We start from the raw sequence: 27,950 nt of genomic DNA on the forward strand, positions 1-27,950 counted from the left end.
ATCCCATGGCTGGTAAGCCGCAAGCAACATAAATTACACGTAGATCTAATTTATCTGTACACACTTGTAAAATTTCCACTGCAGAAGCAGAATGAAAAGCACAGTGCACCTCTCTTCTAACAGGTAAAATTTCATAGGGACAGAAGAGACTGCTTCTGAGTACGCAATGTTCTGACTCAGACACCCCTTTCCCCCTTCTTTCCAGTGGAGAGGTGGCATCCTGTGCAAGCACAAGCTGGAGCACCAGCTCGACCTCTGAGATCAGGAGCACTGGGGGCAAGGGGAGCGGAGGGCTAAGGTAACACTTACCCTGCACACACAGGTGGTACATTCACCATCCAGGCTGAACTCAGTCCCCTCTGCATACGTCTGGCCACGGAAATGGCACTCCACTGCAGAGGAAGAGAACAGCAAGTCAATGCTGTTATGGAAAATCCATGGCAGGAAACACCAGTCTGTTACAAAACATCTCTCACTGGGAAAGAGCACTCCCAGTGACAGGGCTACAGCGCCTCTTTCGCATTGGCACCCCATTTATGAAATGCTTTCCCAAGGGAGGCCTGCCTGGTGTCAAATCAGAAGGCTTTTAGGTACAGCAAAGACCTTTTCTACATTTATCCAGAGGCTGTTTGAAAAACCCAATAGTTGAGAAGTTAGCTGCTGCTTTTGCTCTTTTATCTGTTCCTATTTACTGTTACTGCTTACATATTTTCTTGCGAGATTATGTCTATTCTGAATTTTCTAAGCTGAGCTAGAAGTTGTTAAAACTGAAAGACAGTAGAGAAGGCAGGTGTGTGTTTGTGTGTGTGTGTTGCTTTTTGGTTTTTACAAAAGGTAGTTATTACTGTCTTCTTGGGGTGATCTCAAACAAGGCTTTTATTGTGCCATTGTCTGGCCTCATTTACAGGATTTTACAGGAGCTCCACACATCAGTGCTGTCCACTCGTAACCCTCCCATTTTTGTCCACCACTTTCCCCATCCTTTTTCTTACTGCAGAAATTCTGTCAAGGAAAAAACCTGGGAGAGCCACTTCTCGAGCTGTAGGTGGCATGTCCTTTCCACGCTGCACTGCTGTCCCAAGCACAGGGCACCCGCACAAAGAGCCTCGCTGCCTCCAGCTCAAGAGTCGATCTCTCAAGCCTCAGGTGAGGGCGCCCTCCTCACGCTGTGCCACTGCCCCAAGCATGGGGCGGCACCCGGAGCAGAGGGGGCGTCCCTGCCGCCAGCTCAAGCGGAGATCAGGGAAGCCTCTGACATCTGCACCCGAGTGCTGCTTGGGCACTTCAGTGGTACCTGTCAGCAGCACTTGCCAAGAAAGGAGCAACATCTTCTGCCCACCAGCCCTGGAGGCCTGAGAAGGCTGGTGTGGGTGGAAAGGAGCAGGGGAAGCCTCTGACAGCCACCCCCCCAAAGGATTTCGCCACAAACTCTGTAAACGGTTCTGAGAGCTCATCTAATTGGACAGCATAGAAATAGCTTAAAAATAAATATAAATAAATAAATAAATTTCATGTGTTATGGGAGTCGGGGCACGATGCTCATCGTCCGGTCTGTGAAAACATGACGACCCATTGTGGGTCAAACAAACCCTCCAACAAACCACTGGTTCTTATCATGGTTGATAACCGCAGTGAGAACCAATCATTCACACAAGACAACAACCAAACATAGACAACCGTCAACACTCGGTTGTCATGTCACGTGAACCCAATCAGTACCTCTTTGTGGAAAAGAGAGTGCCCAGGTATCCCTCAAAGCCTGTTTCATGAGCGAGCACGAGAGATCTACCTGGTTGGCAGGGACAACAGTCAGTGTGAGTGGAGCTGGAGCACGGACTGGGCGTACATTCCGGAGAGATGCAGGATACGTTGCCTGCCTGGAATCAAGAGCCCTCAGAGATTACTGTGCAGCTTTCCCACGATTTTCGCCACCTCCCCCCAACACACTCATCCTTCCTGGATTTCCTTTCTTCACCCCAGATGACCCAATCATCATGAGCATTATCTTCAACAAACCACAGAGCAGCCTTCTGAAACCTCAAACTACTTTGGGCTACAACTCCTAGTGTTCCTGACCATCAGCAATGTTGGTTGGGACTGATGGGAGCGGAAATCCAAAGCAGCTGGTGAGCACCATAAACACAGAAACATAGAACAGAGAAACAGAGCGAGTCAGAAGGGGTCTCCCGGGCCATCTAGTCTGATCCCCGGCTCCAGCCGGCTCTGCCATGACATGCCCACCATGTGCATGTCCAGCCTATCCTTGAACACCCTCACTGATGGGGTCTCAACCACCTCCTGTGGAAGCTTATTCCATACCCTTGGGGTCCTGACTGTCAGGAAGTGCTTCCTGGCATCTAAATGGAACCTTGGCTCCCTGAGCTTCACTCTGTTGGAGCACATCCTGCCCTCCTCTGCAGGGGAGAACAGGTCTCTACCCACCTCCGTGTGACACCCTCTCACATACCTGTATGTCACCAACAGATCCCCTCTGAGCCTCCTCTTCTCCAGGCTGAAAAGACCCAGTTCCCTCAGTCTTGCCTCATACGGCTTTCCCTGCAACCCGGCCACCATCCTTGTGGCCCTTCGCTGCACTGACTCTAACCTGCTCCGGTTAACTTCAACACCATCCTCAACGTACTGCCTGCTTCTCCAAAGTCATTTCCACCAAACTCCAAATGTTACCCCGCCCCCCATACATACACACACCCTCTGCAACAGAGTCCCACATGGTGCTGGTGGCTTGTCCACAGCAAGGGGCACGGCGATTATATGAATCTCACCCTCCAGCGCAGGATGCCAATGGAGTGACATGCCCTTCTCAAAGCAAGAAGCCAGCTTCCCCGCATCTCCTCTTCCCCCCTGAAGGCTCCGTGAGACTCACCAGACAGACACAGACCGTGCAGTTCTCCTCAGAGAGAGAGAAAACCTCCCCTTCTGTTCTGGGAATCCCGTAATAGGAACAGCCTGCTGGAGACAGAAGTGTGGATAATCTCAGAGGAGACAAGGGCCTCCTCAGCTTTCCACTCTGAACCGGGACGTGGGACGCCCTTTACCAGGACTATCCTTTACCAGGAGTGCCCCTCCTCTTTCAGCCTGAGGACCAAATCCCATTTCCAAAGATGTCCCCAGGGGCTGCATTCCAGTGGCGAGTGCAGCCAAATAAGGGCGGGCTTGAAGGCAAAAAGGGAAGGGTCCAAATAGCAGTCTAATGTTGTTCAAAGCTCTTAAAAGTAATAGGTGAGGTTGAGGAGAGGTGGGTCACCATTTCTGCAAACAGAAAAACCCGAATAACATCTGGGAAACCACTAGACCATGGGTCCTCAAACTACGGCCCATGGGCCAGATCCGGCCTACCGCGCCCATTTATCCGGCCCGCCATGCCCATTTGGACCCACCATGCACCCACCCGCTGCCACCCACCTCACCCTGCACGTGGGGAGGCGGCGGTTTGCTCGCTCGGAGAAAATGATCTCCAAGCGAACAAGCCACTGCCTCGTGCATCCACCTCAGGGCGCGTGCCCACCCTGCCTCACCTCACCGTGCACCCACCCGCACGCCTTGCTTCGCGTCCTGCCCCCGCCTCAACACGCACCCACACACTCCGCCCCCGCCCCCTCGCCAGCCCCCGCACACTGCCGGCACCACCCTTCTGGCCCGACCCCAGCACCGGCACCTTTCCATTGGCCCCCTGGAGAAAAAGTTTGAGGACCCCTGCACTAGACAATCTGTGCTTAGGGAAGGGGGCCAAATGATGGGTGACTGGGGAAAAGCAAGTGGGGCCAGGGGAAGGGGCCATCTGGAGAACCTCCGAGGGCCATATTTGGCTGCTGAGCCTGGGGTTCCACATCTCTAACCTGAAGGCAGTCATTTTTAAAGATTTTGCTCAAATGACACCTACCATCACTATTTTACAGATGAAAATAAGGACCTGCTTGTCATAATCCCCCCACTCCATCTTTAAACCAGGAATAACAGTCTGAGACTGCCCCTGCCTTTATACAGTGCCAAGCTCTGTCTGCTTATTAATGGACTCTATAATAGCATTTTCTGTAACATTTCAAATGCAAAGCCACATTTGTTCCTGTAGTCCTGACCAAACAAGCTGCCCCCTGTCAGCAACCATTCCAAATGTGGCTCCCTGGCATGCATCATCACTGGTTTCCTGTGACATGGCGCCTTCCTGCATGTGCCGTTATGTGCATGTTCTAGATCCACCCTGAGATCTAGCTCCGAGAAGTGATGCGGAATGAGCTGTAGCTTGTAGAATGACAAATCCAGGAGCACCGACTAAGGCAGCTTTAACAAAACATTCCCAAGAGGCCCAAACTGAGACAAAAGAGGGACAGCAAAGCAAAAAGGAGAGGCTTCATAAAATAGGGACGGTCCCTGAGAAACAGGGGCAAGTTGGGGCATAGGGTGGAGAGCATGATGACCAGGTCTCCAAGGAAGGACCAGGGAATGCGCCTGTGCCACCGCTGGATGTGACCATGCAGTCCTGATCCAGAGACTGGATCCTGGTCCCACCTGTGCAGCTGGGACAGCACTCCCCTTCCACCGGAGGGATGGGGTGGGAGCAAGCCGCCTTGCACATCACGGCGCGACACAGGATTTGTCCACCCTGCAGCAGAAGAAGACAGACGCTCATGAAGCTGGCAGCCCAGAGACAATACTCTGGGGCCAGAGTGAAAGTGAGGAAGCCAGGACATACCCCGTACCTCACAGGAACAGTTCAGACATCCCGGCTCTATCCAGTGGCTGCCATTTGCACGAAGGATCTCTCCCTGCCAGCAGGCAGAAGGCGGGGCAGCGGGGGAAGTGGCAGTGGCCAGGGGACTCGTGGGAGGGGGTGTCCTCATGCCCTCTCTCAGCAGTGATGGAGGCAGTGGGCTCACTGGCAAGGCAGGCCTGGTGGTTTTCAACAGGAAGGGGGAGCCAAGGGAGGATCTGGGGGGAGGGAGTGAAGGGGTGGGAGAGGCTGCCTGCAGAAGGACCGTGAGGGTGGAAAGGAGCGGCGAGGGCGAGGGGGTTCTGCGCACGCTGTGGGGAGCAGGGGCCCGGGAAGCAGGTGGGCCCCTGGACGGTGGAGCGGGGGCCAGAGCTTCTGGAGAGAGGCGCAGCAGAGTTGGTGGGTGCTGGAGAGACTGCAGGATGGGAGACGGGGCCAGGCTGGCCTTTGAAAAACCTGCAGGAAGAGGAAGGAAACGGAAAGGCCAAGTGAGTCCAACAGTCCCCGGAAGGCGCCTCCCTCTCCAAACTCATGCCTTCCAGGGGTGCAGGAGAACAGCCTGCAAGCTCCCAGCTGGCGCAGCTACTGAGCCTGCCGACATGGGATGAAGGGCACTGGAGTCAAACAACCCCCAGCTTTCAGGAAGGATGCCTTAGTTGCATTGCATCTATTTAGCCACTGTGGTGAAGGAGTCCTACAACTCAGAAAAGAGCCACTCCCCATAGTACTTTTTACACTGGCCTCCCGCTAAGCTGGACCACTGACCAAACATCTCATTTCCAACAAGAACACTCCCTCCTGAACAGCATAACTTTGAATGTGCTCCTGTGCCCCCGTCTCCTCATTTAGCAGTCTTACACATACCCCCATGCATTTCCCAATCTTGTGGTCTTTCCGGCAACCGTTTTATTCTGCAAAAATGTAGCACTCTTACCCAAACAGCACAAGGGATCTTCCTGCTAGGTAGTGCTTCCCATCCAGAGTACTACACTTTCCCAGCAGCAAAATAGTAACTGTTTGCTTTTCGAAACATGGAATTTGGCCTCCACCAGTACAGCAAGTGGAACATGGATGCCCAAAGGGTTAGGAGAGGCCTACAGGGTCATTCCTTCTCATTAATAAAGAACAGAACTGCTGCTCACACCTATCAAGTTTAGTGAAATGTTTAAAACTGGCCTTTTAAAAGCAACAATAGGCTTTGTCATGGTTTTACATAGTTCAGCAACTTGGAGTCTTTAATTCCCATCACCTCTAGCCAGCATAGCCAGTAGTGAGGAATCATGGGAATTGTAGACCTTAACATCTGAAGGGTCAGGTTGTCCACCTCTGGTTTTGAGAGGCTGGAAGAAGCAGGAAAATTTATGTTTTATTTTTAAAAAACAGTGGGAAAGCCCAGTTAGGATATTCCATGATCCTGCTGCTCCTTGACCACCAAGGCAGAATAAACATTAAATATAATTAAATATGTAGGCCTATCTGTAGCGCTTCTACTCTGTATCTGGCCAAACATTTGTGCAATAGCCCAAAGGCCTCCTTTTAACACCCCCCCACGCCCCACAAGCGACTCTACAGCTAGACTGTGGTGCACTTGTTTCCCTGCCGAGAGAGGGCCCATACCTTCACAGGACACTCTGTCCACGCTGAGGCGGTAGCCGGGCCGGCAGCTGCACATAAAGCTTCCCAGCATGTTGTGACAGGAGTGCTGGCAGGTTCGCTTCTCACTGGGTCGGCGGCATTCATTCACATCTGCACCAGATGCACAGGAGTGCTAGAGACTCGCATCGGGGCTGAGTCAGCTCAGGTTTGTGGCCAGACAGGCATTTCTGTTGCTCGGCCACACAAGGTCAGAGAAGCAGCGCTGCAGAGCAAGGGACCCTGCTTTGCATTTTTCAGGCAATCAGAACGGGATTACCATAATGCACTCTCCTTGGGGCTGCCTTTGAAAACAGTCCAGAAACTCCAACTGGTTCAGAACAGAGCAGCGTGGCTGTTAACCAGGACTTGCCTGTGAGGTCACATCACGCCAGTTCTCTCTCAGCTGCGCTGGCTGCCTCTTGAAGTCCAGCCCCAATTCAAAGTGCTGATGCTAACAGTTAAAGCCCCAAGCTGCTTGGGGCCAGGCTATTTGAAGGAACACCTTTCTCTACATGTCCCCACACAGCCCTTAAGATCTTCCATGGAGGTCCTTCTCCAGAAACCCTCCCTAGAGAAGTTTGGGGGGTGACAGAGGAAGGGCCTTCTCTGTGGTTGCACCCCAGCTCTGAAACATGCTCCCCAGGGAGGTGTGCCTAGAACTGTCGTTTTCTTTCTGGCATCAGGTCAAAACCGTTTTATTTACCAGATATTTTGAAAGACAGATTGGTTTTAATGTTGGTTCTATCTGAACTACTGTGCTGTGTATCAATTTTTTATCTAACCACCATGAGTTGACAAGTTTTGTGTTTTTGGTTTTGATTGGGTTTTTAATGTTTTGCAATTGCTTGGTTTATCATTGTTATACATTTTACTTGCAAACTGCCCAGAGAGCCCTGTGGGCTATGGGGACAGTAAAAAAAGTGAATAAATAAATAAATAAATCTGGGCTTAGAACAGCTTTGAGGCTCAGAACAGCCTTGAGGCTCCTTTTATGTAAAAATCCTTTTATGTATTTGCTGGTTATAGGAATGCAGAGACAGAAGCAAACCTCAAATGCAGCAAGGCGATTCTAATCCGGCTTAAAGCAGCCTCCTAAATTGCTATAGCAAAAAAAGTTTCAGATATCTCAAGGTATATGTTGCAGAGAGGAAAGAGTTAAAGGCAGTGGAGAGTGTGGCAGCCCAAGTCTGCCACTTTCTGCTGCCCTCTTAAAGGTACAGGGAACATCCCCAGGCTGCAACCTGGGAGCTCCTCAGCCACACAGGTGTGCCTGTGTTGGCTTTTTCTTGAAATCTAGAAGGGTTTGTCACCCAAAGGTATTCCTTCATCATAGTCATTGTTCATGAACATATCTGAAGTTACTAGTATAGAAGATTTTCCGTAATCTGTACAGCACAATGTCCTTGCTTCAAGATCCGCAGGAATTATGCAGCCCACCATATGTGACAAAGTCTGGAGTTTTTAATGCTCCCATATTTTTCTGGCTGAGTCCTTATGCCTTTAACAACTGCATAACAAGCAGAAATTCAGTCAAGAAGGGATTTTGTCCTTCTGCATGCCGTGAAAACTGAAAAGTTATCTCCGTTGAACTGAAGGTTTGTGTACTTCTGTACTCACATCACAGCATGGATGCATTACAATTATACTATGTAATAGTATAATTGTCTTATTTGGTTTTGTTCTGCAGCTGCAGGATTTTTAAAACTGTTTTCATGCACTTTTTATGTTTTTAGTATTTTATGAAGGCTTTTAGTTCTGTTTTTTGAGCTGCCTAGAACACTTTGGCTATCACGAGATAGAGTTAAAGCAATCTGTCATGTTGTAGGCAAAGGAATGCTGTTCAATAAAGAAATGAAGAGTTGACCTGTCTATCATATTTATAGCTCTGGAGTGCCCAAAGAGGCAGGACTAACCCTACCGTTAGACAGAGTGAGGTAGCTGCCTGGGGAGATAAGAACAGCTGGAGGAGAGAGGGGTGTGTGCCACGTGGACTGGCCTTCACCCGCTAAGCTAGCCTGCTGTCCCTCTGTGCAAGGGAAGATATTGGCCCAATGTCAGTGTCAAAGTAAGCCATCTGCAAGCTTCTGTACAAGTGTTAGGAGAGGGTTCAATCTTCCTTTTTCCCTAAGACAGAAACATGCTGTGCGAAGGCAGCTATTTACAGCATTGGCCCACAACATCCTGCCTCAGATAAATCATCCTGTTCCCTTCTGACAACTGTTCCCACTCTGAGCTACAAAGCTTTGGCCTGGCCTAAGGAAGACTGTTTATGTATTACCTACCAACCTCTAATATGGTGAGTGAAAGCAACTGCTGCCTGGATAACACTTGGGAAATTAAATGAAATAAATATATTTTGTTCTCAAATGGATGTTTGGATCGCCATTGCAATCACCACTTCAGAGATGGGTCAATTGCAGTGGATTTTATTTAACCATCCATTGCAGTTGACATTTTAAGTGGCGGGTGGGGGGTCCTTTCATTTGGACAATCATAGAATCATAAAATGGCAGAGCTGGAAGGAGCTGGGGGCTGTCGGGCCAAACACCCTGCTAGTGCAGGACTCCAAGTTAAGCCAACCCGCTCAGGCGGCTGTCCAGCCACATCTGGAATGCCTCTGGTGTGAGGGTGCCCACACCTGGAGAACACCAAGGCTATGTGGGTGCCTCTGCAACAGGAAGGGAACCGCATCTGCTTGACTACTCAGCAAGAGAAGAGACACGTACCAACACAGGAATGCCGGTTGCCATGCAGGTAGAAGCCAGGATGGCACGAACATCGGTAGCTGCCTATGCTATTTTTGCAGTGGTGCTGACAGGGTGTCGCTAGGCACTCATCCGTGTCTAGAAAGAAACGGGTGACAGTATCTGTCAGTCTCATTTGCCCCACAGAACCAACCAGCCAGCAAGCCTTACCAAAGCCTCCTCCATCACTCGCCCTGTTTTTTCACGCTCCATCCCCACCTCCGCTCTCTCTCCTGCAGCCCCCGTCAGGCTCACCTTGGCAGCTGTGGCGGTCAGCGGAGAGCTGCATCCCTGGGCCGCATTCACACACAAAGCCTCCTTCTGTGTTCACGCAGAGCCCCTCGCAGGAGGCGCTCAGGCACTCGTCAATGTCTAGGTGGACAGGCATGGCCAGTGAATGCAAAGGCGGGAAGAGACAGGCCGCGCCAAAGGGCTGGGCAGCAGTAACACAAAGGAGGCCGTTACATGTCCGTAACTAATGGAAGAGGCACGGGGCCTGTAAAGTCACCACCAACAACATTGGCAAGATATTTTGATCTCTTCCTTCCACTAGGAGTAACTAAACCAGCTCCCATAATTCAAGTTACTCAAATTAGAAGAACAAAGACAGCAACCTTTACTGGTGTTTAGGAGTGCCCCAACATTAGTTTCTAATCGCCACTTCTTCACGACATTTTAAAGGGACACCTATGGGATGTCAGTGCTAACTAGTCTTTCTCTTGTGTTTTCCCAATTCTTTTTTTATTTGGAAGGTGAGAGGAAGTTTATAAAATCAGACCTTATTTTGGGAAAAACAGAAGCGCTTGACAGTCTCTGCAACTGTAAGCTGCCCTAGTGCTATTCTTCCATTTATTCTTATTATTAATTCTTATTATTTTATTAGGAGGCATGATTCTGACATATATAATGTTGTTTTGTTTGAGTGAAACCTTTTGCCACACATTTTTATTTTGGCACACCTTCACTATTATTTATCTGGTCTGCTCCATTTTAGCAGTGTGTGGTTGTTTTAGGTTGATTTTTAACATTTCTACTAAAATATGATTTCAGCCACGTTAAAAAAATAAATTAGTCATGCAATAGCAAAAGTGCAAAAAAAGCACATTTAACATGAGTTTAAATTAAAGCATGAACTCACTGCTAAAATGGTATGATTTAGCCACATGGTCCCTCTCCTACTCAGACATGTTATGGCCACTAGTATGGATAGAATATAACACGATATACCTAGATAAGGAGCTGTGCCTAAGCAGAGACAACAGAATGCAAGCAAGTGGGATACAAGTCTGGGAGTTCCCTACATGCCTGGGAGCAATGCTGAGGCTTCCGCTCTGCTGAACTGCTGTAAAGAAGCCTCATGTTCTGGTTTACCTGCACAACGCACACCATTGGCGGTCTCAGTCATGGAGAATCCCAGCGGGCACACTCGCGCCACCTCCTGGCAGCCCCCGTGGTTGCAGGCAAGGTCGCAGCCATATTCCCCACAGGCACCTGGAGAGTCTGAAAAGTCAAGAAGGGCGGATTTCAAGGCCGTTTTGCAAGACTGGGATGAGGCAACCTCACTAAAAAGGGTGCGAAATCAAGAAAGTCCCCCTGCCAGGGGACAAAAGAGGGGATGGAAAGAGGCAGGCAGGGCTGTATGTGCCGTGGGGCTGCGTACTCTGAGCCAGCCAGCTGTCTCTGGATCAGTGGAAGACACTGGCCCATTGCCAAGATCAAAATAGTGTTCAAGACATGTGCGGTTTTTGTACATGTCACAGGAGGGGAGCCATCTTGATCCTTTTGCCTTGAGTGGAAAGATGTCTTGGGATGACTTTGGACTTAGGGGATCAACATAGCTTTAGGTTCTGAACTTAATGGACTTAGAGGCCCATTAAAGTGAGCTTTGTGCTCTTTAGATGGAAATGAGTCCACTCTGCTGAGTGAAGTCCTGGATTTCTGGCTCAAAACGCCTGCCCTGAGTAAGCCTTTGCTTGATTCTGTTATTTCTCGTCAAGGGTCTCCTTAATGGTAAGAAGAAGGTCAGCTCTAGGTCTGAGGGGCCCAGGCCAGAGTACCATGTGGTGGCACTTGGCAGCAGCATGCAGATGGCATCAGAAGCTGCCATATTAATTTTCTGCAATAGCTCAGGTGCATTGGGGAAAGTTAAAAAGGGGAGCTTTGGAAATGGATGGAACCTAGCAGGCAGGCATTAGCAGAGATGAAGGAAGGGCCATGGCCCAATGACAGAACCTCTACATTGCATGCAGGAGGTCTCTGGGTCAGTCCTCAACATCTCAAAGTACACCTGCAAAAGTATCCTGCATGAAACCTGGAGAGTGGCTACCAGTCTGTGCCTACAATACTGGGCTAGATGGAGCAAAGGTCAGAAGGCAGCTTCTCATGTTCCTGATTGGAAGGGCTTGTCCATGGATGCTGCTTAATGGAGCTGAGCCTCAAAGCTACTTAACCTAAGATCACACAAATGCACCAGGAAATAAGAGAAGCACCACCCCTCAATATCCCAGTACCGGGAGGTTTCTGTTGCTCAGGAAGAGCAAAGTAGGAAGAAAGGATCAAGGGTCCCATGCCAGAGGAAGGCAAGAACAAGCCAGGAGAGTGCATCCTCCAAACTGAGAAAGAAGGCAAGCAATGTGCAGCCTCTTGGCATCTCAGGCCAGGCAAAGGGCTTACTGAAGGCAAGAAAGAGGCAGGGCTGAGCTAGATACTTCAGCAAAAGGTATAAATGCCTGCTAAGATTGTAGGAAAAGGGCCAGAGACCCTGCTGGATTCAGAAAGCCTCAGGATCCAGCCAGATGGCTGAGAAGGAACCAGAAGGCCCAAGAGTTCCAGGCAGCATCCCATGTGTGCAAGGAAAGGGCCCATAATGGGATTCTTAACAGTTCTGCTCTTCAGTTCATTTTTAAAGGGAAAAAGCCACTGCTTGACTATTACACTGCAGAATACTAAAACAGGAGAAAATAACAAGCTTCGCGTGGGTATCATTGGAACCCTGATTACATAAATTGAAACCTGACCAGAATGTTACAACACGTTCTCAAAATCCCATGGCATAAATTGTTTCACTTCATATGGCTAATAAGATGGAGCCATTTTCCTTAAAGGCAACCAGCTGTCTTGCATCCTGCTCTGATCCATTAGAAGGATGTTCATTTACCTCCTTAGATACATCCCTTCCCTGAGAACCCCGCACATTATCCCCTGACCAGAACTCCCTCCCTCTCCTGCCTCCCGTCATTTTTCTAAAGCTGCCATTTAGAATCTGGGCCCTCCTTTTAGGTCTGGAGGGAGGGCATTGTCGTCATCTGCCTGGAACACCAAAAGGTTTAAAGCTGCCTGTGGGGAGAAGGAGGGCAGAGCTACTGCTGGCCCCGTTCCTTATGGCAAGGCAGAGGCTCTTGCATCGCAGCGATCAATCCTCCAGAGACAGATGCTGGTTATTGTTCAGTTGCCCCATGCGAAGCACACGGACTCCAGCAGGAAGCCAGCCAGCCAGCGCTCTGGCCCAGCTGCACTGAGCGTGAAACAGCTTTAGGCAATCTCCACTTAATGACTAATAAGGACAATAACAACAACAATATCCTTTTACAGCTTCGCTTCCCACTAGCAAGGACATTCAGCATTCTATATTGCTTTCCAAGGAGACTTGGATGTATCTTATTATTACAGAAGGAGGAAATTAAAGCCTGAGCTCCCTAGAGCCCATAGACAGAACGAACCGAGATTAAAATCTGGGCAGTGCTGCCTCTGGGGCAGGGGTGAGGAACCTGTGCTCCTCCAGCTCCAGGGGCACCACAGTACCCATCATCCCCATCAGTATATGGAAAGCTGCAAAATCATCAGGCTCTCATCTCTTGTTCTAATCTCCAGACTGTTAACATCTCCCCAGAGCCAGAAATCAGAAGGGCTCCCGCCCGCCCGGGCGGGTTCACACAAGAATCCCCATGGCAAAGTGAATCAAGCAGCTTCCCACAAAGGCCTCCTTACCGTGGCACGTGATGCCCTGCCCTCCGTCCCTGCAGGAGCAGACATTGGGAGCAATGCACAGGCCGCTGCCGCACCCAAAGGAACACAGTGCTGTGAGGGGGACAAGAAAGCGTTTGTCAGGCCAGGCAAGAACAACGCTCTTCCTCCACACCAGTGCCTCCATTCCAAGGACGTGGAAGCCTAGTTAGGAGAGCAGCAGAATTACAGCATCCTCCAACGGCAGGTGTAATGGTGGAAGGATGGGCTAGAGCAGGGGGCGGCAGCCTTTAACACTCGAAGAGCCATTCGGACCCGTTTCCCACACAAAAGAAAACACCGGGAGCCGCAAAATGCTTTTGACATCTAAAATGAAGATAACACTGCATATATCGTTTTTTACCTGAATGCTATGTATATCTTCATTATGATTTAGCTGCAGCTCTTGTTCAGTCACTAAAAACTGTGATCTTACATTATAAAGTACATTATATAGATTATAATGTACATTATATACATTATAATCTTACATTATAAGATTACATTTTTAATCTTACATTATAAACTAGTAGGACTCCTTTCATATATTTTGAATAGGAGAACAGCTTCCTGCAGAGTCAAAGTCAGTGCTAAAGGGCTGCATGCATTAAACTGCAAACCCCATAAGTTCCTCAGCAGTAAAAGCAAATGAATCTACCCACGTATCATTACCCGTTTGGTGTTCTTCAGAAACTTCTTTTCTTCAATTTATCCATGGTTGGCCTAAGGGGTGGGGGGAGCTCAGTAAATCACCATGGACAGATTGGTGGCTGTGTTTAGTGACTGATTAGCAGATAAACAGTCAAGTGCTATGAATTGTGACAGGTCCCAAGCACAGCTTTTAACATTCAGATGATTACATTGAGACAAAGAGAATCTTTTCAGCAGCATTTTCGTTTTGTGTAACATGAGAACCTGCAGGAAGCTTGTTTAGCAGGGGAATGTAACGATTTACTTAACTAGCTAGCGCTGAGTTCCTGAGTGGAGCTTGGAGCAGATCAGCGGCTGTGCCGGCACATGTTTTGAGCGACGGAGCCGCAGCAGAGGAGTTCAAGAGCCATGTGCGGCTCTGGAGCCACGGGCTGCCAACCCCTGGACTAGAGCAAGGGTGGGCAGGTTGGTTGATCTGGGGACACATTTGGCAATCTGAGAAAGTGTCCACCACAAAATGGCTGCCAGCTGAGGAATGACAGAAGACAAGCCGCTGACCAAAATACAGCAGCTTCTGTCTCTGCAAGGTAGGGGTGAGGTCGGAGCTGCAAGAAATTTAACAACTTCTTTGTTAAAGTACTTAAAGTGCTTTTTAGTATCAATGGAAAACTATTGCACAGCAATTTCAACTACTGGTTTAAAAACGTGATGCTTCAAAATGAACAAGTGGGAGCGTTGGGGCACTCTGACAGGTGGCAAGAAAGATGTCTGGGGACACACTGGTGTCCACAGGCACCATGCTGCCTCCCCACCTCCCCCAGTTAGATGGATTGCGAGACAAACTTGGTAAATAAAATAAAATCTTCTTGGTCACTGTGGAAAATATCCTCTGCTAAGAGATGGGACATGAATGGTATCCCCAGCATCGAAAGGGGATAGGATGACTTACAGTGCAGTCCTATGTAAAGGGTAGCCCCTTACACATTCCCGGTCCACGGGACACGCATTACCAAAAAAAGTGGGCACAATTTGCATAAAATTTGCATATATTTGTTTAGAAAAACTGCTATACACTATGTGAGGATGGGGACAACTGTGACCAGGTGACACATGAGCTTGCCTGCTCCTGTTCAGGTGTTAACTGTTCACGGGCAACTTCAGCACTCCATTTCTCTTGGCTTCTTATGATCCTTTCCTTTTAAAACAGAATTAGACAGGGCAGCTCTTCAAGTACAGCATACCTTCAAATAGAGGACTGTTATCTGAAGGTCCTTGAAATAGAGGAATGTCCTCTGAGAAGAGCGGTGCACAAAACTATCTACCTAATCAGGAGGAAGTCCCCCTCTATCCAATGCTGTTTCCTTGCAAACAAACACAAACACTTTTTCACAGAACACAATGTTTTTACTTCTGTAGGAAGTTCTGTACTTTCATCATCATATATCATGACTGCATCCAAGGAATTGTTCAGATTGTAATTTTGTGAAGGTATGGGGAATTCTCTCTCTGTTTCCTTTGGCAAACTAAGACTCCCATCCCATTCAAAACCTGCATAGTCCAGATGCCTGGCTTTATTGTAGCATGAGAATCTGAGAAGACTGACTGGATGTTGTAGTCTTATGTCTCCATACTCCAAGTCTTAAGATCATAAAGAGAGGAAGATTTACAGACATTTAAACAAGACTCTGCCAGGTGATGTGGTGGGACATTTCTACATGAGGCCATTAATCTACTGTCAGTAAAGTAGAGTCCCAAGCACTACACAAGGAGTAAAATGTCCTTTCCTGCTTTTCCTCTATGTAATACTGTGGTACAGCAGAATAGCTGAACAGCAAATCATGTTCTCTTTCACTTTTCCAATTAAATACCAAACTTTCCCTGTTCTCCAAAAAACCTCATCTACAGTACTGGTTAGACACAGAAGCGAAACTGGAAGGACCCAACATGGTCAAAGTAACCTTGAAACAATTGTAAATAGGGATTGACAAGAATACAATAAATGCTTCATGTAGAACAGCCATGATTTCACTGACAACTGGGAACAACTAAGTACCAGACAGCTGTTAATCTTCCTATTCTGGCTGAAAAGTGACTCATACCTTTCTCTGTACAAAAGCGTTTTTAAAGGATCCATTCATTGACTGATGCCCTATCTGTTTTCTGTCGCAAAATGACTTTCTCCCATTCCTTCTGCGTGGGCATTGGGAAATCTGCCCTGCCACACAGGAGGCCAAGAAATCCCCCTCTAGGCTCAGGCTTGGCAACTGCGACCCATCCATGGGATCTGATGAAAATGGCTGGTGTCTCATTTCCCACTGCCAGATGGCAGAAGCGGTACAGAGCAGCTGGTAGGAGCCATGCAGGATTCAGCAGCTGGACTGTGTACACCAACAAAGGAGCAGCTAAAACGGGGAACAACAGTGCTGCGAAGAGTTTGAGCAGGACTTTGTGTTGGCAAGAGCAGTGAGGGCCGGCAGCCCTGCTATAATTCCACTTTCCCAGATGGCAAAATGCACCATACAGATCGTCTTCTCCAAGCTGGTGCACTCCAGATGCTTTGCACTACAATTCTCAGAATTCCTGGCCATTGGCCATGAAGTTCAAAGCATCTGGAAGGTGTCTAGGAAGGTGCTGATAGCTCTGTAAAACATACATCACCTCATCCACCACCTCCCATTCACAACATGACAGTTCCCAAAGTTCCCTGGGCCAAGAGAATAATTGTTAATCTGCGCACCAAACTGCCACAGAGCCTGGTGAGACAGGCTGGACTCATTGGCTTCACAGTGGATGCATTCACTGCTGTTGCTGCAGATCTCATCCCTTTGGGAATCAGTCTGCGCTTAGAAGATCATACCACCTGCTAGATATTTGAATGGCCTTTCCTCCTTTCACAGCTCATGTTAAACCACCCTGTGAATAACCCGGAAGACACCCAGCCAGGGCTTTTTTTGTCATAGAACGCACCGGAACAGCGTTCCGGCACCTTTTTTCCCAATGGATTTTACGAAGTGATTTTGAATCGCCTGTTGGCGTAGCAGGTCAGCAGCAAACATCATTAACATAGTGCCTGAGAGCTGCTTTTGTGTCCACACCACCCGGCTTGGGACGCTGCTCAGCTTGGGATTGGTGTGTGTGGCCGCACGCTGAGTGCTTACTGTCGGCGGCGACGTGAGTTCCGGCACCTTTTTTTTTTTTTACAAAAAAAGCACTGCACCCTACATACGATCAGGCACCATGCCCTGTTCTCCCCGTCTGTCCTTCAGCCAGCTCTAACATTTATCCCAGTTGTTTTCATGGCAGAACCCTTGTCCCTTCCCACCTGCCCTCTGATCACTGCCCCCTTTCATTCACCACTGCGTAGGCTTGCTTGTTTGCTTGTTTTTGGAGCCTCCAAAAAGGGCAGTTGTGGTTTCAGCCCCTGAAAGTTGCACTATTGCATTCATCATGTTAACTGCTGTATTATTGTTAATATTATTAGTACTGCTGATCTTTCAGAAATGTGCTCTTCCAGCTGTTCCATAGGTTAAGTCTTGCCTGATCCATTTCCTTGTATGATTCATGTGTGAAACAGAGCAGTAAAGAGGAGTACATAACACACATGAAAACGGACAGTGTGCAACTGCATCTGGGTTAATGGTGCATAGTTGGTGGGGATCTTTTGCCAAATTGGCAGAAGAAGACTACCGGCAACGGTGGGAGGGCAGCGACAAAAAAGATGCAGCAAATGTGGGTGGATGAGATCTCCCCCCTTAATCCTCTTAATTTTAAGAGTGCAACTGACTGTTCTTGCTACCTTCCTCTTTTTTAACACTTCCTTGAGTCTCCAGCTACTCCAAAGGGGCAAAGACGACAACCCTCTGCAGCTTTTAACGGCTTCTTCTTAGATCACTTACTGCTTACAGTGACCTCAGTTCCACACCCACACAAATATGCATAAATCTAATGACTGCAAAATAAATGGAGTGGAAATGCGCAGCCCTGCAGCAACAGAACACACTTTTTTCCCTTCATGCACTTCTTAGACATTACATTTGTGTACATTTCTGCATTTTTGTCAGGAAACTGAGAGCAAACTGCCCCAAAAAGGAGATGCAAAATAAAAAATGGGAAGAATTAATACCACACTTATCTTGAGTTGCTGCAAGCTGCAAAGTGTTGAAAAGGCAAAAGACATTGAGAAGTGTCAGTTCAATACTTAAAACCAAGAGGATCACATTATGAAGGGGAAGATATCATGTGTGCCCCAGTACTTCCGATGCCTTAGTCTTTTAGCTTCTGCATTTTCAGTTCTTCTGACTTGCACAGCTGTGTCCCTCCTTTCCCTTACACTGCTAGTTCTCCCCTGGTTCTTTACAGCTGTGTGCAGATTAGTAAGCAAATCTATCCTGTGAATACTCATACTGGTAGCCATAAGTGCACATGTATGCACTTTCAAAAAACCAACAATTAAAAAAAGATTACCTCAACTGCACATTTTTGAAGTATCAGAAAATTTAAAATTTAATGGTAGGTTGTTGTGCCATGAGAACCGGGTTACTGTGTTCATGCAGATGCCAACTTCACCATCTGCCCCAGTTCAGCCTATTTTTGGAACATCTTGCCTGGTGAAGAGATTAAGAGATCTCATATTTGCAGCAACCACTTGGTTGGCCTAAGAAAGGTAATACATTAACAGGACTTTCAGATTTTGTCCAATGTTCAAAATGGCTCCCTTAGCTTTTTGTGTGACAAAAAGATGAGCAAGTGGATGCATTTCAGAGAGTTGCAGATACTTACGGAGGGTGCACTGTCCACTACTTGGAGATGGTATCCATCCAGGACAGCATCCACTCCCAAAACCAGAAAGGCAAACATGTGGTCCAATGCGACGTCTAGCAATAAAAGGAATAGGATGAGCCTTTCCTGGTGTAAGAAATTTTGCTCTACCTGAGGGTTTCTTCATATGCCTTTTCTGCAAACAGCAGACTTGGATTAGATTTGTACATGCCCAGATTTCTCTGGATTACATGATACAAGCACAAACTGCAATTTGACATGAGGCAGCTGCTTCTCAAATGGACCGTACAAAAAATGCCATCAAGTACTGGCTGTAAGCCAGAAGTGGCAGTAAAAGCTTATAGCAAAGATCAAACAAATGCTATGCTGAACTGGTAGAAAGAGCCACAGAAGCAGGAAAGACCCAAATTATATTGTACTGATCATCTGGGGATACAGATTGTAGCACAGGGAGGCAATGACCTGCTTTGCACATAATGAGTCAGTTGGCGTGGTGATTAGAATGTTGGACTGGGACTCAGAAGACCCAGGGTCTGGTCCCCAGTCAGCCAGGAAGCTCTGTGTGACTTTGGGCCAGTCACTCGCTCCTCATCCTAAGCTACCCTCACAGGGTGTTTTGTTGCTGGGAGGATAAAAATGGAATGAAAGAAAAACAGTTAAGCTGCCTTAGGTTCCTCACAAGATTTAAAAGGTAGGATATAAATGTAATGTACAGTAAGTACAAGACATTTTGGAGGACATCCATTCATAGGGTCACCATGAGTCAAAGACAACTTTACAGCATGTAACAACATTATTAGTAGTAGCAGTAGGATTAATTGATTAGGGGGTTGATTAATTAATGGGAGCATGCCACTTCTGCTTTGCACAATTAGCCTCTAATTGGCCTGATCATAGGTTAATTTGTGATGTATAAATTCCGACACTATGGGTTATTCCTGGATTAAACAATCCACAATTAATGTATTAGTTCTTAGGTTAATTGTGGGTTATTTAACCCCCCAGTTAACTGTTAGTTTTCACATTTGTATGTCATAAATCAACCTATGATCAGCAAATCTGAAGTGACATACCCCATGTCAAGTTGTAAATTAATTAACCCAAGATTAGCCCCCCATTAGATGTGAACAGACTCAGATTGTGAACAGACCCAAAAGTAGTTATTTTTCTCACTGTTGAAGAACCCTTTCTTTCTATTCTGGAACAGGGATAAGCAGCAAGGTGCTTTCTGGACATTTTGGACTACAATTCCCATAATCCTTAACCATTGGCTAGGCTGGCTGGCTGGGGCTCATGGGAAATGAAGTTCAAAACACACTGATGGCACAGGTTGAGGAAGGCAAGCATATCTGATGGAGAATGTTGCAACAGTCAGCAGTGCAAAGACCCGAAATACTGACTAGGTCATACGCACTGGAAGAAAAGGGGATGTGGTCAGAACCATGGAGAAAAAGCTGCCTCCTGGCCATGCGGAAAGGAAGGCATGGAAAGCCCCACCAATGTTGTGCAGAGCTAACTCATATAACTACCGTGACCCTGGGCTGGGCATCTTTCTTTTCTGCTTCAATGCATTCAAGAAGGGCCTTGCAGCCACAGGTTGTCTAAATGGCTTCCCATGACCTCCACTTGCAATTGCGCACACTGTCCCACCTGCAAAGCTGCAACTGTGGGAGGTGATCGGTGCTGGTGTGGAGAATCCATCGGCCCTCCTCAGACTCAGCAGCGTTGGGCACCCCCTGAAGCGAGCGCCCTGTTGCTCCACCCCATTGCATGCCCAAGCTCAGTCCCTCAGCCCAGCATTTCAGCCCACTTCCATGACTGTGTAAACTGACTCTAACTGGAAAGTAAGTGGGATAACTAAAGCACGGCTTGGCAGCTTGCACATTCAGAGAGGCTAAGAATGAAGGCAGCAGGTCAAGAGCACTACGTACTTTGGAGCAGAACAAAATGGGTCGAAAGAGATGGGGACATCCTGAGGTGACAAAAGGCCCCTCCAATCAGGCGCGCCGGTCTCTCCACGCAGGCACAAAGCTCTGCGGGCCGCAGGCGAGTCAAGCTGCCCCCCACCTCTACACTCACAGGGGCACAACCAGGAAGACTGCACCATCTTTGGCCCAGTTGCAGGGGGTGTCTCTAGGTCAGCAGCCAAACTCCATAGGGGCAGACTGGGGGCGGAAGAGGTGGAGGGCTTGGCTGCCCCCGTGTAGGGATGGGTATGGGGGGTACCTCTCCACGGCGAAGTTGGCAAGCTTCTTCCTTCCTGTGTAGACTCTCCCCTGGGCCCCTTGAAGGAACACAGACACACAAGCAGCCTGGAAGAGCAGCTCGGCGAACATGACAGGCGTCTTGCTGTCCACAGAGATGCTCCCTTCAGAGCGCCTGCCTTGCTTGCCCGCCCTCCTCTCCCACAGGCCCCTGGAGCATGGCTTGCACTGTCTGGACTCTCTCCTGCCCACGAAGGATGCAGCTGGGGGCTCCTTCTGGGCAGAGGAGGGGAGCTGGGATCAATGATCTCAGGCTGGGGACAGCTTTGGGAACAGACTCCTCCCCACAGCCGGGCTCAAATTGCTCAGCTCCCCCAGCCCATGTGTGAGGAGTGGAAAAACCTCTGCGTGTGCGCGTGCGAGCAAGGGTGTGCTTGCCTTCCCCCTTCCCACAGGGGCAGAGGCACCACGAGAGGAGATGCGGTGGGAGGATCCAGCCTTGCAAGCACAGCCGCTCTGTTGTTGGACTGGGAAGAGGCTCGCCCCCCCTCCCCCCGTCGCAGGAGTCTCCTTTTCCACATCTGGCAAGGCTCAAGAATTCCCCCCTCCCCTTTCCCCTCCCTGGGCTGCTTTCCCAGCTGTACCAAAGAGAAGCTGAAGCAGATAAAGTGTTCCAAGCTGGACTGAGTGGGGTTGACAACACGAGGCACATGTCCGGGGTGAAATGCAAAGGGTGCCTGCCACTTGTGCCCAGTTGGGTGCCCTGCTCCAGAGAAGGGCTGGAGCAAAGCAAGGTGACAGAGAGAGAGAGAGAGAAGGCACAGATCAAAAGACCTTTGTTTTTGTTAACTGTTACTTTGCACTTTCACGCCTGAAAAAGCAGGTGTCTCAGCATTTGACCAAGGGTGTTTCCTAGGGCTACCAATCAAAAATTACTGGGCAAACTAGCCCATCATTTCCTCCTTCGTGGATTTTTTTCTAGGTCCTTCTAGATGAGGCCTTTATGGCACATCACCTGGCTACATTCATGGGATTTTACAGAATGGAGGAAGGTAGACTGTCTTCTTATAGTCCTCTCATGTTTGTCCACTGCTTCTTCATCTTTTTTCTTGCCCTGGAAAGTTTATTAAGAAAGAAAATGTGAACTGCACAATGCCTTCTGTTCATTGTTCTAGGATTGTACGCCACCATCTGGAAGCACCCTAAGGTTACAAGAATGATGAAAGGAGCAAGGAAGGACAGCAAATAAAATTTGATGTCTAGACACACACACCCTTAAAGTTCTGTGAATGAGGTAGAGCAATCGCATAATAAAAACCTCATCCGGAAGCACCCCATGGCATTATCATCTGCCATGTAGGTAGCCCATGAAGACTTTGGCCAAGCTTGGCTAGCAGCATGTGCACAGACACACTTCCTCCTAATTGGTAGAATCATTAAGAACCATTATTAACACAGGTAGTTCAGCAAATACAAGGTAAAAAGTAGCACAGCTGTTAGGCTCGGTTCCAACCTGCAGTCCAGCTCAGAGGATCTGTTGCCCAAGTGGGCTCTCTCATCTGATCCAAAAAGTGAAGGCAGATCCTCACTGAATGAAGAGGAAAGGGCCAGACTCCACTGGAGAGACTTAGGAAGTCTAACTGCAAACATCCTGTCCCAGTCTGAGGTGGTATGACATCTGCTTAGTCACAGTGGGGTTGCTGCACAGGAACTGTGGCCTCTTCTCTTCTGGTGGTTCTTCCCCGCAACACCCTAACAAAGATGTTGACTCTAACAATACAGAAGGAATGAGCTTCTCCTCCCTGCTAGCACAATGTGTGAGATTGTGAATGCTGAGTTGTGCATGGTTGAACTACTGTCAGGAGCAATGCCGTGATCAATCCGTCATGACAATACCAGCCTGTGAACTTCAAAAAGAAAAAGAACACAGTTCTACTTTTATATGTTGGACTTAAATGATGTGTAGTACTGTTGCAGCAGAGCAGTAAAACATGGAAACTTTTTTTGCTTTGCTCTTTTTGAATAGAGGTAAACACATGCCTGGGAATAAGTTCCGTTGAACTCAGCAGGGACTTCAGAAATTTCTAGGATTGTACATGTAAGTTTACTTCCTCTCCTCCTTCAACTATGCCCCAACATTGTGTGAATGCCTTGCATTAAAATGTGTGAGTTTAATCTTCTGCACTCTTCTGTTAGTACATAGTTCACCTGGATTATCTACACAATCATTTTACATACTAAAGCTGGTGCCGCTCACCACCATTTAGGAGGGACAGGTGAATGTGTGAAAATAAGCTCTCTTGGAGAGAAAGGTCCCAAAAGTGAAGCCACTCTTCACTGTGTGAAGAGGAGAGGTGGGACTTGGGGAGGACCAACAGTACAGCCAGTGGTTAAGCCACACCTGCTTCGCATGCAGAAGGTCCCAGGTGCAGTCCCTGGAAGGTACCCAGATGAGTCTAGGAAATGGCCCTGCCCGGAGACCTGGTGGACCACTGCCAGTCAGTATCAAGAACACCAGATTAGATGGACCAGTGGTCTGACTTGGACTAAGACATGTTTCTGTGCACCTGCTACCAGTAAAGGATCAGATCTATCATTTTTCCATAGTAATAGACAAATCTAGATTACTACAGAAGGGCTGGTAGAACAGGCTTTGTTGCTGATTTACACATGTGAAGAATGAGCCCCCAGGGCAACAGACAAAAAGGACTGAATCCCACAAGAAAGGAACTTGCTGGCACCTGCTCTTTCTGGGTTGCAGCGTGTGCGCTTTAGACAAATGAACAATGGCCCACATCACTGTCTGCATACTTTGACTGCATTGGCCCTCATACATGCTGCCATTTCTGCATTGTCCCAAGAGAGGCAGGCAGGCAGGCAGGCTGGCAGGCAAACACTCCCCTTCATAAAGCTGCAGCTGCTCTCCTGACAGGGCCGTTTTCTAGATGATGAACAGGAACTCCAGTTGAAAGCAAAACCATGTTTTACAGCTGGACAATTATTTCCCTTCCACTCACCTCAGCTCCAAGCACTTCCTGTGGGAAGTAAATTGTGAGACTGGTTGTGAGACCTGAAGGCAGGGCCGTCTTAACGCATGGGTCTGATGGGCACTTGCCTGTGGGCCCCATACTAATCTGTGTATATTAACCCTTGGAAAATTGGAAAACTTCCAAAATTAACAGTAGTTGTAGTTGTCATAGTACACTGCTTTGCCCAGGGCCCATAATGCTGTTAAGACGGCCCTGCCTGAAGGAAAACAGTTGTGGGCAAATTGTTATTGATGGAATTTCTAAACTGCCCTTCAGCTCTCTGGGATGGCCCTTGCTGATTCAGACCAGATTCCTATGTCTTCTTCGGAACAGATATCCAACTTTTTCCAACTGTGGTCAGCCAGATGTTTCCTGGAAGCCTCCAAGCAACAGCCTTTCCAGTGGTCTTTTGTCCCTAGTATAGCAGAAGGTACTTACAGGTACACTGCCTCTGTATATGGAGGCTCCATTTACCTCTCATGAGTAATAGCTGTTGAGAGATTTATTTTCCACAAATGTCTTAGTCCTGTTTAAAAAGCCATCCAAGCCAGAGGCCATCATTCAGGTAATACCAAGAAAGAACTATTTGCTGTGCACCTTCAAAACTCAAACTAAACCATCTTGACAGGCATACTTCTCCACAAAATTCATCAAATCCTTTCCTATTCCATGCCTTTCCACATTCAATTTTCCTATTCCATGACTCCACACCTACTATAATGACATCCCAAAGATTAAGCCCTTTTGGGACTCCTGAACTGAACAGTGATTAGCGTAAATGGATTCTGTGGCTACACTGCTTCAGAATACAGGCATAGGGTTCAAATATTAAACTAAGCTGTCTACATAAAACTAGAGCTTTCTTCCTTAAAGTGTAATTTACCACAAGCTGGGGGTACTTTCAGTGCAATCTTATGCGTCTATTCAGAAATAAACTCCATCAAGGTCTATTGGACTTACTCCCAAATAAGCATGTATAGGATCGCAGCATTTCTAGTGTTTTATTTTGCTTTTAACACAAAGGTACTTTCAATCATATGAAACCCATTCAATTACTTGATGTTAAAGATCCAGGTTAGCTATAACATGTTGGACATTGAGTGGAACTTCACCACTGTGCCAATACCTTCCAATGCTCCTGACACCATGGGATGCCTGTGTGAATTTCTGACCCTGGAGCAAGAGCATCGGCTTGTGTGACCCTTCCATAGCCTGATTCTTCCATCATCTGGCATCCTCTGGATGTTTGCACTGTAATCTCCATAATCTCTCATTATTGACCATGCTGGTTGGGGCTGATGAAACTTTTGGTCCAAATAATTTGGAGGGCACCTACCTGGGGAAAGCTGGTGTGTGGTGTTTAGATGAATAACCCCATTTTTTTCTTCTTATGCAAAGCCTCTGATGGAGAATTATACCAAATAGAATCACATTGTGAACAGTGTACAAGTATGGGGTTTAGGGATGTAATAGGGGATACCGGTCAGAAAGGAGAGGTAAAAGAGTCAAACACCTCTCCCTATATGAAGCCAGCCAGGATCCATGAGGGGTCAAGACAATGAAGTCAGATGGGTCAGGGCTTTCCATCACTTCTCAGCTTTCATATTAAAACAGGAAGCCTCTGACCCAAATACTTAGAAAAAAGCAAGAACATGCAATCAGGCAATTATTCTACCATATTGTTCAACGGAAAATAAACATGAACCCATCTTCCTGCATTCATGCCAGTAAATGCAAAGGTAACTGTTACGACTGAAAGTCTTATGGATTAAATAACAGTAATATCTTGCCTTGTCTTGTCTGTACTTGCATACACTGAGAAAGTTGGGAGATAGCTGGTTTTCCCCTCAATTGCACAAGAAGTTGGGTGAGCATGAAGAACACACATTTGTGTGATCACTCGAGAGTAAATTGGTTGGTAGACACACAGAATTGCCTCATCTTGCTGGAGATGGAGCTGCATCAGCAGATAGGGTGAAGGGAACTGGAGCCATGGGCACTGCTGAGAAGCTACCTCCATCTGGCCCCTTCCTCTATCCACTGTTACCTGGCAGGAACTTTTTGTCAGGCTCAGGCGGACGAAGGGAGAAGCAGGTTCACTCTTTAGCTCTGCCAGGAGCTTTTGGCTCTCTCTCTCTCTCTCTCCCCCTCCCTCCCTAAAGCATTTTCCAACCCAAATGCTCAGTATAGGGACCTGGTAAACTAAGAACCAGTATCCAAGTGCACCTGTTTCTTCCCTCGTTTTTGCAGGGTGCTTGTGGAGCCCAACAGGCAACAAATTCAACTCAAGCATTTCCATGACAGTGGGGGAAACTGCATTTGCTGTCATGGGGTGGGGTATGACGGTGTCACTTTATACCCTGGCATTATGTGGTTTTTATGCAGTGCCGTGGCTTTTTTCTGTCTTGAGTATAGTATTGATTTAACTGGAAGAGGCAGGCATATAGCACTTATTTTCAGTTTGAACAGAAAGGCCCACACAGCAATTATTGTTCGCTTGTTATTATGTAATGTGTAAAGTGTGCGTAGGTATGTCATGTGTGTGGCCATTCATAGGTGGCACATTATGGCTCGAGGTTACAAACGTTGCCAGTCACTGATCTGTAACGGAAGGCCCTTTTACAGCATGCCTGCAGGAAGGACAACTTTCCTCAGTCTGATGCCCTCCAGATAGACTAGACTACAAGCCTCATCAGTTGCAGGCAACACAGCCACTGGTCATGCTCGCCCAGGATGAGAGCTGTGGCTCAACCCATCCGCAAGCACCAGATGGGGGAAGGCACTACTCCACAGTGGCTGCCTTCCACTGCAGCTAAATGACCCTGTGCAGTAAAGTTAAAACAAACTGAAGATTTAATTGAAGACTAAAGTGCAGCTGCGTTGCATCTCTGTGTCAATGCACACAGAAAGCTGCCTCATACCAAGTCAGACCGCAGGTGCATCTAACTCAGTGTGCACAGATGCTTTTGGGCAGGTTTTTCCCAGGCTCACCTGGAAGCGCAAAGTCGAAGGCACATGAACTACAGTACTTCCCTCAAAGGGCTGAGTCACCATGTCTCATATGCCTCATGCCCCACACATCTGAGAATGCAAGGAAAGGAAATCTAATCTCTCTTCATCCTCATTTGAAAATGAATGCTATAGGAAAGGGAGAAATACGTTCTGTGTCAGTTACACACTGAGAGTTCATTGTGCTTAATGTGTACTTGTTTGTATGCACATTATGAGTAGATCCTCTATTACTATATATTAATTTTTTTCTAAATATTTAATAGTATACATGTCTAACTGCAAATATTTAGAAATAGTAGCAAGTATAACTTGCACTGACTGGATGGGGCTCTCCAAATGTACTTGCAGCCCTGTCCTCTAACCCACCAACATGGTTGGCTTTTGGCCTGAGGGCAAGACTATGCCCCCTTCTATTGGAAGTATGTTTTCATGATTTCTCAACTCTGATTTCCCAAGGAAAGCATGAAAAATGTTGGCCCACTGATACTCACAAGTATGCATGCAACACAGGGACATAGATTTCCACAGCAGTACACATCCAAAGTGGCTATCCTACCATAGCGGTAATTTATTTAAGGTCAACTGCAAAGAACTGCAAGGAACAGAATGCAGGAATCGTAACATCTCCGAAGTCTCCTTCCTTCTGTGAATGTAGCCTGGATTCTTTGAGAATGCTCCTTCCTACTAGAAAACAGCTTGGACACTTGGCTACATAAGGTCTGCAGCCTAAAGAGTAGATGCCCTGCATTTCTTTCAGAGCCAATGTTTACACAGCACGGCTGCTCCAAGAAAACATTTTGTAGGACATGTTTTATAGGATGCTTGGAGTCTTTGGCACAAGTAGCCTTAACACCTCATCTCTACAAGGCAGTGTACAATGTGACATAAATGATGAACCTAAATGGCTGCAACCACAGTGCTGTGGAAGCTCCTTGGAAGAGATGGGAGACCAGTCATCTAGGATTTGGACAGAACATGGCTTCGCGTTAGCTACTGCAGGTGCTGGAACCGAGGACTTAGAAGGAGGGATGTGTAAGGCAGCAAAACTAGATTCTTAAAGCCCTGTGAATTCTCCCTTGAAGCTCTCTCCAAATCATGTCCGTATCAGATAGCAAGCATTGTGTGCATTTCTTCCATGTACATTTCCTCAAAGGTATGCATCAAT

At 47.6% G+C, this 27,950-nt stretch overlaps 1 protein-coding gene across 1 annotated transcript in view; it reads right to left on the bottom strand.

Annotated features, from left to right (window-relative positions):
* The window catches only part of VWCE (von Willebrand factor C and EGF domains), a 33,025-nt gene extending 11,796 nt beyond the window's left edge, over positions 1-21,229 (bottom strand). Inside the window, exons 1-12 of the mRNA XM_044425554.1 lie at positions 20,767-21,229; positions 18,541-18,635; positions 13,096-13,185; positions 10,480-10,608; positions 9,364-9,480; positions 9,091-9,207; positions 6,347-6,475; positions 4,719-5,185; positions 4,528-4,621; positions 2,885-2,970; positions 1,790-1,877; positions 310-392 (exon numbers count right to left, since the gene is read on the bottom strand). Coding sequence (XP_044281489.1) covers positions 310-392; positions 1,790-1,877; positions 2,885-2,970; positions 4,528-4,621; positions 4,719-5,185; positions 6,347-6,475; positions 9,091-9,207; positions 9,364-9,480; positions 10,480-10,608; positions 13,096-13,185; positions 18,541-18,635; positions 20,767-20,876 — 1,605 coding nt within the window. The 5' untranslated portion in view covers positions 20,877-21,229. The remainder of the gene's footprint in view (positions 1-309; positions 393-1,789; positions 1,878-2,884; positions 2,971-4,527; positions 4,622-4,718; positions 5,186-6,346; positions 6,476-9,090; positions 9,208-9,363; positions 9,481-10,479; positions 10,609-13,095; positions 13,186-18,540; positions 18,636-20,766) is intronic.
* Positions 21,230-27,950: the final 6,721 nt, after the last annotated feature.

This window comes from Varanus komodoensis, unplaced genomic scaffold (assembly GCF_004798865.1).
Source record: "Varanus komodoensis strain SLA01 unplaced genomic scaffold, ASM479886v1 scaffold16, whole genome shotgun sequence".
In the NCBI taxonomy this organism is placed as follows: domain Eukaryota; kingdom Metazoa; phylum Chordata; class Lepidosauria; order Squamata; family Varanidae; genus Varanus; species Varanus komodoensis.